We start from the raw sequence: 13,121 nt of genomic DNA on the forward strand, positions 1-13,121 counted from the left end.
TATTAATGTCGTTGGATGCCAGAAAATTTCGGTGAAAATGGTGTAAATTGCTACAAATTTATCAAAATTGCACACAATATATGTAGCCAATGTTTTTCTCTTCCTTATGTCACTGACATGGCTGGTGTCCATTAATTTTTGCAATAATTCGCAATACCAACATGTCCATTAAATTTTGCAATAATTTGCAATGTCAACATGTTTAGTAAACTTGGCCCATTTTGCAACTTCTCTTAGTTATGCCCTTAGGCCGGGTTGGCTCCAGGTTTGTGTGGGCCCTTGGGTGAAACAGACTTAGTGGGCCCCTTTGCGGGGGAACTCACAGCGGCAGTAAAATGGCAGAAAACTTCACTTTGTGCCCCCATATAGACGTTAAGCCCTGTTTATGCCCCCATATAGAAGTTAGACCCCCAGTTTGTACCGCTATAAATCTAGTGCCCTCTGTAGATACTGCCACACAGCCCCCTCCTCCCAGGTAGTGCCACATAGCCCCCTCCTCCCAGGTAGTGCCACACAGCCCCCCTCCCTGGTAGTGCAACACAGTGACCCCCCTGGTAGTGCCACACAGCCACCCTCCCTGTAGGTAGCGCATTTGGGGTTCCCTCTAGGAGTGGAATCCCAAGCCAGAGCATTGCCGACACTCTGGCTGGGGATTCCGCTTCAGGATAAGCCCCTGACGTCACTGTCCATATATGGAAAGTGTTGTCAGGGGCAACCTCAGAGCCATAGTCCCAGGCAGAGCACTACTAGCACTCTGCCTGGGTCTCCTGCTCTGCTCCTGACTTCACTGTCCATATATGGATAGTGATGTACAGAGTAGAGCTGAAGTCCCGGGCAGAGCGGTAGTGAAAGCTCTGCTCCAGTACTCTGGCTCTGGGGAAGCCCCTGACATCACTGTCCATATATGGCTTCCCCAGAGACGGAGTCCCTGAGCAGAGCCGCTAGCGCTCAGCCTGGGACTCCTTCTCTTCTCCTGACTTCACTGTCCATATATGGACAGTGATGCTGTGATGACGGTAGCGTCAGCACCTGGCAGCCGAGAGGGCCTTCCCAAGGGTAGCGAGCCCCGGCACAGGCCCGTGTTAGCCGGGTTGTGACGCCGGCCCTGCACTTAGGTGTAAAAATTGTAGAAACACAATAAATTTGGACTTAACTTTTTTGGGCACCATAAACAGTACAAATTTGGTACATTTCTGCCAAATTATTTTATATGATTTATATATGAAAATGGTCATGTATTGGTCAATATAACAAAATTGTTTCTAAATTTTGGCAACATGAGATAAGCTAGTACCAAAAACATTTACGCCAGTTTTCTGGCGTAGAAAATTCGCAATTTGTGGGAAAAAAATAATAATTTTTTGGCCAAACATTTTGCAACTTTTGCATTTTGAAGCCGCTTCCGCCACTTTAAAAACATGGGTGGGGCTTAGTGGGAATGCTGGGACCACCCATGGACTGACAAATTTACTATAAATTCACACTAGAAATTGGCGTAAATTATAGGGAAAATCTACACCAGCTAGCGTAGATTTGACTTTCGGAAGGCCAGATATACGCCCAATTTATTAAGAAACATGCGTGCTACTGTCTTTTTCTGTAACTACTGCTCACCATAACAGTGAATTAAATCTACGGGTCACCGTTGCGCGTACAATGTCAGCCTTAACCTTATTTTTCTCTAACTCACATGTTTGTAAGATGTAATGGAATATTCAGTGTGGAACACATTTGTTATTAAGTAAAGTGCAATCTTTCCTGCATTTTCTTTCTTTCATGCCTTATTTTGCTGTTTGTATGGCTCTATAAGAGGACCTTGCATTTGAAGTTAGTTCTGCCTAACTAATCATAGTTTATCAGATTGAGCAGCAAGCATTGCTTCTAAGGTAATTTTTTTTTTGTACCAATGGAAATTTGTTCCATGTGTACTAAAATGTAGCACATGTGCTTAAAAAATTATTCTTGGCACTTTGTTCTTATTTCTTCAATTGTAGTGTTTATCAAAAATGTAGAAAATTCCACATTGGTCAATTAAAAAGTGTGGTTTCTCATTGCGATTTTTGATAGTATTGGAATGATTTTCCATATCTTTATATTTATTTTCCATATTGAATACATAAGTTGGGCAGGAATGAGGAAGAACTAACATTGAAATAATTTACCTAAGGCTAATACTGATGACCATGAAAGAGCTGTGCTAGTATGTGCTATGTTTTCATAGGCCTTACAAAAAACGTATTTAAGTTGACTTTTCATGTTACTTGCCCAGTTTACATCTTTTTTATTTTGCTGCAAATCATTCCTGTGGTGTAAAATGTTACCCCCTCCCCCCACCCCCACCAGTACCACCATCACCAACACTACCACACACACAAAACAAAGTAATCTTGACTAGGTACAAATACAGTTTTTTTTATAATTACCATAAAAACTGAAACAAATGTAACAATATTGGTCCTTAGAATTCAAAAACATTGGAAAGCCACTGAGAACAACACAAAAGTTGAGCATAGCTTTCAGGTAACATGGATAATGCAGATATAACAATATTTAGCAAATAGTCATTGATGAAATCCCAATGTCATCTCAAAGCAGTGAAACCACACAGATTCCACACAGTGCAGATAAATAGCAAAGGACAGTCATACAGGGGATCCTGAAGAGCCATAGAGGAAGAAAGAGTTGGCAAAAGATTTTGGAGACCCACAGTTTTAGGGAGACCTCGTATTTTAAGATTGTGCAACTTGTTACTTGATTGGTCCCATGTGGGGACTTAGGAAGACTGAACATTGGCTAGTTGTTAACTACTCCAACCACTCAAACATCTCTCTACAGTCAGATTAATGCCCCCCTTGATATACCATATCCCTGCCTTAAAGGTAACCTCGGTGGTTAAGTGCCATTGCAATGTCAGATTTGCTAATCTGACAATCTTTGCTACCAAGTGCTCCTCTGAAGCAGTAACATAGGTGTATTAGGGATACTGTCCAAAAAGCTAAAAATAGCAGTTTGTAAGGAGGGCATGGAATAAACGAGAGTTTGAGATTCAAGAGAGCCTGCCATGCCTTGCAGTGAGAAGTTACGAAGAAAAGTAAGTTATACTCATGGCTGAAGGGAGTAGGGGTCCCCCAGGAATTACTGTGGGTTTGTCTTTTAAAGGAGAGGAAATCAGCACTAGATTGTTCCAGTGTGGTAGCAAAGGACAGGTTACCTAGCTGCATGATGTACCCATCCCATCAAAGTACAACTGTGAAGGGTCACTAAAACAGGTGGATCACCATTCCCAGGGTCCATGTCTGGTTTTGAATGCTCCTTCTTATCACAACCCATGTTAAAAAGGGTGAACATAGATTTTAAATAAGCAGGGACTTCTGGACTATGGTGAGGCACATCTGCTCCTGTAACTACCAGGAAACCCTCACTATGGTTTATCCTTTATTTACCTCTCTGAATATTTAAAAATTCCAATAAGGCATCCCTGCTCACACATAAAAACCATAGCTGTTCCAGAGCCCCATCCCTGGTACTAACATAAATGCATTTAATACTGCATAGACTTTATTTTATCTTTTAAGGTTTAAACCAGTAAATGTTGAATTTATAATTGATAGGTGTGCCCATCCATGTGCCGATGTTTTACTATTGTCATTTATATGGTCCCTTAAAAATTTATCCAATAAGATGAAGAATCATGTAAGGAAAATTTACATTTTGATTGTTTTAGTGCACAGTTTAGGCTTCATTCACATCTGCGTCAGGGCTCCATTCCGACGTTCCATTTGAGCTTTCCATCGGACCGGAACCCTGACTGACAGAAACGGAAACCATGGATTTCCGTTTCCATCACCATTTCAATGGTGACGGATCCGGTGCCAATTGTCTCCGTTTGTGTCAGTTGTGCAAGGGATCCGTCGTTTGGATGGAATGAATACCATAGTCGACTACGGTATTCATTCCGTCAAAACGACGGAACCCTTGCACAACTGACACAAACGGAAACTATTGGCACCGGATCCGTCACCATTGAAATCAATTGCGATGGAAACGGAAACCTATGGTTGCCGTTTCTGTCAGTCAGCGCTCCGTTTCCGACGGAAAGCTGAGATGGAACGTCGGAATGGAGCCCTGACGCAGATGTGAACGAAGCCTTATACCACAAAATATGAGTATTGTTGTCACTTGGAATAAAAGTTATATAATAGTGCCACAATGTACAACAATATGTCTAACAAACTCTCAGATAACGTAAGTTAAGTCTAATGGTTTGGCAAGATTTATCTGGTGTATATTTTTGAATTCTGAAACTGGAATAGTAGATTTTTATTCAAATGCTGCATTGTTTTATGTCATGTTTAACCAGACCTCAGAAATTTGTGGCACAGACTACAAAGACATACTCTGTGGGAAATACAAAGTTTTAGAAGTGACAGAAAAGGAAACCGAAATAAAAATAGTAATTTCAAATAATTTCTACAGCTTCTATAAAACAAGTCAATATACTTTTTGATGTTGCAGATATTGAAAAAGACTTGGCACTAATGGCTGAAGCAAGTATGTCACGGAGCCCAGCAAACCAACAAGGAGCTGGCACAGTTGGAAGTGATCAAGGAAGTTACCATTCTTCAAATGTGCAAAACACAAAACCACAAGTGCCAAACCAAACAACAAAAAACTTACAGCTTCATCTTCAAGAAAACCAGTCCCCTCCTCTAAGCAACAGCAGAACTCAAGGTTCTAATCCACCAAACAGTAGACCACAGACTCCAAATTCACAGTCAAGTAAACTTCAAACACCTGTGACTCCACTGACCAGACCAGGAACTCCAAACAGCATGTTGAACCGTCCCCTCACTCCAGGTAATCAGGGAAACAAAGAAGGAATCTCTCCCGGACATAGGAGTAGATCTGTTACTGTCAAGAGTCAAGTTGGTTGGACTTCTAATACTCTCTCAGGAGTTCCTGTTCAAGTTCCTGCAGACGCACTGGGAATTGCCTCTCATCGAAACAGTGTTGCAGAGGTAAAGTTGTACAATTTATTTGACATGATTGCATATTTTCTATCTATTTCAGGAGAGTGATTATTTTTCAGTATATTTGCCTACGTAGGATAGGTACATTTAACCAATGTCTGTCTTAGGGCTCATTCACACGCACAACAACACGGCCCCAATGATTTCATTGAAACAACGCACAGCACATGGCTATTCACACATGCGTGAGTTTTCACACCGCGAGTGTCAGTAGCGTGAAACTCACTGCATGTCCCATATTGGTGCGTTTTACGCACCTAGGCGCCCATTGAAGTCAATGGGTTAGTGAAAATCACAGACAGCACACGGACGTCATCCGTGTGCTGTCCGTGTTTTACGCATCAAAATGTGCTTGCGAGTGCGTGAAAAACACATGCCACTCGTAAAGCACACTGATGTGTAATGCAACGCACACAGACAGATATAACATGCGTTTATTACGCGCGTAATTCTGTCACGCTCATGTGAATATAGCCTTAGGCTTTGTTAACATCACATTTCTGCTTTATGGTTGGCCCATACACCGATAAAATCTCCTGACATATGCACTGAATATAAAGCCCCAACATAGGCGAATGTCATTCATAGTCCACCGCTTGAAAAAAACAAATATGTATATCACAGTGGTATATGTTTTTTGTGGTGGCCAACTGTATAGGAAAGAACTGCAGGCTATGACTTCCTATAAAGTAAAAATAAATAGGCACATAGGCTTAACATACACACTAAACATCATGTGAATAGAGTCATATTCCATTTAATGTGTAGTTTTATGCAATCTGTCACATCATCAGAAGTCTAGAAAAATGTCTGCCCCCATGATCACAACTTTATAGTATGTATCTCTAGTTCTTTTTTCATTTTCAATGAAACAAAGAGACATGTACACGTACATCTACAAAAATATTACAATATCAATATTTCTGGTTAGACCGCAGAAGAATAATGTACAATCATAAGTTGGATAACAAACACAAACATAACCAAAGCTCAGGCTGCAATAAAAATTAAAGAGAGAAGAAAAAGTCGTATGTATCTCTAGTTCTGATTGGCTTCAGGAACATTTACATACATCAATGTGAGTGGTATTGACAACTAATTTAACAAAAAATTAGAATTCTGTTTTTACTTGAGATTGGAATAGCCAACACCAAGTCTTATCATTCAATCCCTCCTTCTTAAGGTCGGGGACAAGTTAGAAAGAGGGACCTCCAATGTCAAATACCTAAGTAAGTATTTTATTAATTTCAGGACAGGTCTACAAATGGTGTAAGTATGCCACACTGACACTACAGCCCTGAACATATCTGCAGATATAAATGAGAACTAAACCAGCTCAGACATATTTTAGTACTGTCTTCAATGCAAAAGGTTCTGTTAAAAGAAACCCTAAAAATTTTTAATTTGATCAGTAGTGAAGAATAATGGTGACGCAAGCCAGAATAGTCTCCAAACCAAAGATTAAACATGGTACATAAATAAGTCGTTAAGCAGTATTGATGCTAAGATGACTGGTCTTCGGTCCTTAAATAATATTCACTTTGTCATAAAGCAAATACAGTAGAAATAAACTTGGAAATTAGAGAGATTAAAGCACTATGAGCCTTTTAACCTTGGGACTGCCCTATAGTGATGAGATGTCAAAACTGATATGATCCACTTTGCACTGACACATACAGCTCCAGGCTGCAGAGTTTTTTTTATTTATCTGTACATACTGAATGATGGCCGCGCTGACATTTCAACACAGTTGGATAGCTGCACTTGTCTTATTTAAAATGATTGCATTGCTAAAGCTTTTCCACCTGGTCGCCCTGTAAGGAGTGAAATGATGTGTGCAGTTTGTACAGTATACAGGGTGACTTATTGGGCAACATGACATATTTATTAGCTATAGCTGTCCAAGTTTCCAAATGGAAACACAATGAAATTGCAATTAAAGCATATAACCCTTCAATATCCTGCCATGTAAGTTTATTTTTGTAGCTTTTGGTTATTGATTCAGGTAAATACAACAAACCATATGAAGAGGTAGTTACATAAAATAATTACACAAAAAAAAATCTGGTCATTTACAGTACAACTCAGGAGCCTGTAGGCAACGATTGTCTAATAACTTAGACTTAGCCTATCAAGTAGGCCACACAAGAAAGGCAGCCATATAAATGAAATGTTAGAAGAAAGAAAATTCCTCCACACCTCCGTAGAATATATGGTATAAAAGGAGCTTTATTAGGTCATCTTAAAAATATTAATTAAATAATTGACGGCTGAACATCCACGGGGAAAGGGCAATAAGCTGATGACCAGTACCTATACAAAGGATCAGGCAGGTTAAAATCCACAATGCCAGATCTTACTTTCCTTGCCGGTACATGCTATTGGGGGAGTGTCCAGTGCCCCCCCCCCCCATGCACATTAGATCGTAGGCCAATACAGCCTAAATCGTGGGTTCGGACGAGTTCTGTCTAATGTGTATGGGCACCTTTAGTTATGTGTGGCTTTAAAATATCTGCTCTTATAATTTAAATCAGAATATTGCAGTTCCCATGATTTCCTCCTCTTACTCCCACATTAAATTAACACATAGAAGCAGATTTACTATTGGTGTTGTGTCAGAATTCCTGCCTTGGTTGCACCTACCTTTTGCCGCAAATCTATTTAGACACATTTATTAATGAAATGAGCCAAAAAGAACAGACGTTTGCGACTCGTTCGACAAGGGGACATGGCTTAGCAGAAAAGGGGCATGGCTTAAGATACGCCTAAGTGCGGCAAAAACTTTTGGCTCAAAAAAAGGGCTTAAGCGCCTTTTCACATCAGTGTCAGTTCCGTTCAATCTTTTCGTCAGATGAACCGATGAACAGAAAGCCAAAGGGAAACCTTAGCTTCCGTTTGCATTACCCTTGATTTCAAAGGTAATGCTTCCATTGCAATTGGTTTCCGTTTGTTTCCATTCTGTAAAGTTTCTTTTTTTTTTTTTTTCAGAAACAATAGCGTAGTCAACTACACTCTTGTTTCCGTGAAAAAAATGGAAACTATACGGAAAGAAAACAAACAGAAACCAACTGCAATGGAAGCATTACCATTGAAATCAGTGGTCGACCAGTGAGACTTTTGAACGCTTTGCCACAAAGTTTTGATGGGTGGCTCATTAAATGATTCTAAAGGAGGCCTGTAACGTCCGTGGTCGCTGACCATGAACTTCTTCCATCCAGTCGACGCCCTTCTCTCAAGAGATGTCTGAACATACGGCCGTCCTGCTCCACAGTGACCACCAGGGTGCGCTCACGAGCTCAGTCCAGACTTGAGAAGCCAGAGCGCATGTTGGTAGTTAAGCTGATTGTTTCAGAGCACCCTGGGCTATAAGAAGGTCCCAGCCCCATCCTCCCATGCCTGAGCTTTGTTGTGTATTCCTAGTCTGTTTATGTGAAGGCCTCCTAGTGTGTTACCTGTACCTGTACCTGTTCCAGTTCCTGTTCCTAACATTTCATACCTTCCTGGTCGAGAACTGTGCTGTGCCAAAGTCATGTCGTGCTGTATCCATGTCTGACCTGCTTCACCTCGCCTGACGTCTGCCTGCTGCCTAGTCCCAGCCGAGCCTGCTCTGTTGCTGTCTGAGCTGCCACAGGTACCTAACCTATACGAACTATAGACTTTCACCTGCGCCCTGTTGGCCAGCTGCCTTACCGCCAAGGTGGTACGGCCCAGTGGGTACACAGTGACAGTAAGCTCAGGCCATGGACCCCGCTGGTCGATCCAAGACCATGACGACGTCACAGGAGATGCGGGCGGATATGCTGGAACTCCGGTCTCAACAGGACCAACTCCTCCAGGCTTTGAACATTCTCATACGTCAGCAGGAGGCACGAGCTGCCGTTCCTCCTACTACACCTCCTGGCAGTGTTGATCCTCAGACTACACCTCCTGGCAGTGCCGACCCGCGTTTTTCTTTGCCACTCCTGGACCGCTATGATGGAGACACAGGTACCTGTCGTTGATTTTTTAACCAGTGCCAGATCCATTTCAGCCTGTATACTAGGACATTTTCATCTGACGGTGCAAGGGTCACTTTCATCATCTCCTCACTGGCAAGGCTCTTGCATGGGCGAACCCTATCTGGGAGAAACAAGGACCAGAGACCCGTGACTTCCATGCCTTCCTCCGGACTTTTCGCATGGTGTTTGAGGAGCCTGGACGGGTCTCATCTGCAACGGCTTCCTTGATTAAACTACACCAAGGAGACAAGTGAGTGAGTACGCCATCCAATTCTGCACCCTTGTGGGAGAACTGTTATGGAACAATTAGGCCCTGGTGGCTGCATTCTGGCATGTATTGTCTCCTAAAATTAAGGACGAACTTGCCACTCGAGACCTGCCATCTACCCTGGATGACCTCATCCTTCTGTCCACCCGGATTGATATGCGTATCCAAGAACGCCTCCAAGAGTTTCGTCGGGAGGGAGGCCTTGCTAGTCTGGTCCCTACTTTGCAGCAACCCCTGCTGTCCTCAGATGTCAATCCTCCTAAGGAGTCTGTAATGATGGACCAGTGTAAGCTATCCACCCAGGAGTGACAACGCAGACGCACTTCGGGACTCTGTCTATATTGTGGCCTCGGTGGCCATCTTCTGCGCCTGTGTCCCCAAAGATCCCAAAGCCTAAGGTTGCTAGGAGAGGCAACCTTGGGTAAGAAAGGCCTTCTGACTAAATTGTCTATACCAGTGACCATAGTATCCGGCGAGAGAACGCATCAGGTCTATGCGTATCTGGACTCTGGATCCGCTGCTAATTTCATCTGTAGAGACCTGGTGGATCTTCATCAATTACCCACCACCCCCCTGGAGTGGCCATTGACGGTTGCATCAGTGAATGGACTACCTCTGCCGGACCCAGTTATAGCTGTGACCAAGCCGCTGAGGCTCCAAGTGGGAGCTCTTCACTCCGAACTCCTGTAGTTCTATGTCCTGTCCAAAGCCGTTGACCCTGTGTTACTGTGCCTGCATTGGCTCTGACTACATGCCCCAGTCCTGGACTGGAATTCTGGAGAGGTTCTCCAGTGGTGCCCTGTGTGTCAAAGCCGATGCCTGGTGCAGATTCGTTCGGCTCAGCCTTCGTTGCTTCGGTCATTGGCAGGATTGCCGAGTCATTATGCTGCATTTTCGGCCATCTTCAGCAAGAGGAAGGCGGAGACATTGCCTCCACATCGGGCGTATGACTGCCATATCGAACTGATTCCTGGTTCATCCCTTCCTCGTGGTAGGGCATATCCTCTTTGTTACGTCCGAGGTGCCAGCTGCTGACACGGTCTTTGGGGACTTTCTGCAAATCTGGCAGCAGACTCGATCCTCCATCCTGCTGGCAGTCGACCGCATGAAGTGGAAGGCGGACACAAGGAGAACCCCCTCAGTTTCTTCATGGCACTAAGGTCTGGCTGTCCTCCAGGAATATTCGACTGAGGGTGCCATCGTACAAATTTTCTCCCAGGTTCCTCGGTCCCTTCGAGATCCTGCAGCAGATCAACTCTGTGGCATACAAGCTTCGGCTGCCTCCTACCCTCAAGATCCCCAACTCCTTCCATGTTTCTCTACTGAAGCCAGTGGTTCTGAGCCACTTTACCAAGACTCCAAGCCCTGCGATTGCCTCCAGCGGTCCTTCAGACACCTTCGAGGTTAAGGAGATCTTGGACATTAAAAAAGTAAGAGGAAGAACCTTTTATTTAGTAGATTGGAAGGGGTTTGGTCCAGAAGAGAGGTCCTGGGAACTAGAGCAGAATCTCAACGCTCCTATTCTCATTAAGAGGTTTCCCTCTCGTTCTGGTCCCAAGAGGAGGGGGCGTAAGAGGGGGGATACTGTAACGTCCGTGATCGCTGACCACGAACTCCTTCCATCCAGTTGATGCCCTTCTCTCAAGAGATGTCTGCACATACGGCCGTCCTGCTCCACAGTGACCACCACCCCTCATGAGCTCAGTCCAGACTTGAGAAGCCAGAGCGCACGCATGTTGGTAGTTGAGCTGATTGCTTCAGAGCACCCTGGGCTATAAAAAGGTCCCAGCCCCATCCTCCCACCCCTGAGCTTTGTTGTGTATTCCTAGTCTGTCTATGTGAAGGCCTCCTAGTGTGTTACCTGTACTGTTCTAGTTCCTGTTCCTGTTCCTAGCATTCCATACCTTCCTGGTCGAGCACTGTGCTGTGCCAAAGTCGTGTCGTGCTGTATGCACAACTGACCTGCTTCACCTCGCCTGGTGTCTGCCTGCTGCCTAGTCCCAGCCGAGCCTGCCCTGCTGCTGTCTTAGCTGCCACAGGTACCTATACGAACTAAAGACTTTCACCTGCGCCCTGTTGGCCAGCTGCCTTACCGCCAAGGTGGTATGGCCCAGTGGGTCCACAGACCCTTCGTGACAAGGCCTAGATGCCTTTGATAAAAGCTATCTGTGCTAGATGGGTCCAGGGATTTATTCCTTTGCCATTTTTTGGGTTAGGAAGGAGTTTCTATTTTTTGTAGTTTGATGACTATTGGCGGCCAACTCATATGGTTTTGTTTTTGCATGCCTTTGGACCAATAGTGCATGATAATAAAAAAATAAAATCAACCTTACTGTATAACTATGTCATTCATGAATCTTTCCTACAATGGTTGGAGCTTATCTGAAGCATGAACTGTATGCACTTGACAACTGACTCTGTTGTAGATAGATATCATGTGATCTTTTTTGTTTTAGAAAGTTTTGTTTGAAATGTTTAATTTATGGATTATATATGTAATTTCTTTAAGTATATTAATCATGTAAATTAGATTTCCTTTAGTTACTGACCAGTCGCTGAACCAGAACCCATTGATAAACCACAGTCTCTGAACCTTAAATGTTTTGTCATACTGCCTTACTTATTTCATACTTCGGATACAGTTTATCTTCATGACCATCCAAAAAGACTTGGGAGCTGATTGCATTCAGCTATAGGAAGCTGCAACATTTTTATTAATAATTCAATTTGCATAAAAATTCAGATATCATGTTAGCGTGGGGTTTGAAATGTGGAATTCCTAGATCGACTCCTCCACGCCTTTCAGCTCAGATAAAACAAATGTAATTATTTTTTAAACCATATGCCAAGATCTTACTTAAAGATTAGGTGGAACACACACAGGCAAAATGTTTCAAGGCACTAAAACATGCAAATTGTGGACTGTGAGATGTTACCTGGCTCAGATTCATGTCCTCGTACACCTCCAAATTGGGAACTTTGTTTAATTACCACAGGAATGTCTCATGTGCTACATAAAGGAAAATGTGTCTTATACTCTACTCTCCATTAAAAGTTTTTTTAAATTTATTGTAAATTAGAAAAAAAAATAGCTACTGATAATCTAGCATCCCGTGGACGCCGTAGTGCCTCGTAATCTGAAGTACCAAACTATTAAAAGTTCCGACATACAGTACATATACACATGTATACGTACAACCTCATATACTTGCCCTACCGTACTAATGTAAGCCCTAATGTGAAGTCTACACACCATTACAGACGTCCCCATGACGGCACCGAAGTCCACACATTGGTGCTGGTTTTCATATGCCAATATTATGAGTCCTACACTTTAATTAAAGAGGCTCTGTCACCAGATTATCAAATCCCTATCTCCTATTGCATGTGATCGGCGCTGCAATGTAGATAACGGTAACATTTTTATTTTTTTTTAAAACGATCATTTTTGGCCAAGTTATGAGCAATTTTATATTTATGCAAATGAGCATTTCTAATGGACAACTGGGAGTGTGTTTTCTCTTATTTCCAACTGGGCGTGTATTGTGTTTGTAACATCTGGGCGTGTTTACTTGTTTTACTAGCTGGGCGTTGTGAATAGAAGTGTTTGTCAGCATCATTTGTCAGCATCATACACTTCTATTCACAACACCCAGCTAGTAAAACAAGTAAGCACACCCAGATGTTACAAACACAATACACGCCCAGTTGGAAATAAGAGAAAACACACTCCCAGTTGTCCATTAGAAAGGCTCATTTGCATAAATATAAAATTGCTCATAACTTGGCGAAAAATTATCGTTTTTAAAAAAAAACAAAAAAACT

At 42.8% G+C, this 13,121-nt stretch overlaps 1 protein-coding gene across 3 annotated transcripts in view; it reads left to right on the forward strand.

The window, feature by feature from the left end:
- C5H8orf34 (chromosome 5 C8orf34 homolog) overlaps positions 1 to 13,121 on the forward strand; it is a 392,453-nt gene that overhangs the window by 346,281 nt on the left and 33,051 nt on the right. For all 3 annotated transcript variants that reach the window (XM_075828255.1, XM_075828257.1, XM_075828256.1), the window contains exon 12: positions 4,516 to 5,018. In XM_075828255.1, the coding sequence (XP_075684370.1) occupies positions 4,516 to 5,018 (503 nt within the window). The remainder of the gene's footprint in view (positions 1 to 4,515; positions 5,019 to 13,121) is intronic.

The sequence above is a fragment of the Rhinoderma darwinii genome, chromosome 5, assembly GCF_050947455.1.
Source record: "Rhinoderma darwinii isolate aRhiDar2 chromosome 5, aRhiDar2.hap1, whole genome shotgun sequence".
Taxonomy (NCBI): Eukaryota; Metazoa; Chordata; class Amphibia; order Anura; family Rhinodermatidae; genus Rhinoderma; species Rhinoderma darwinii.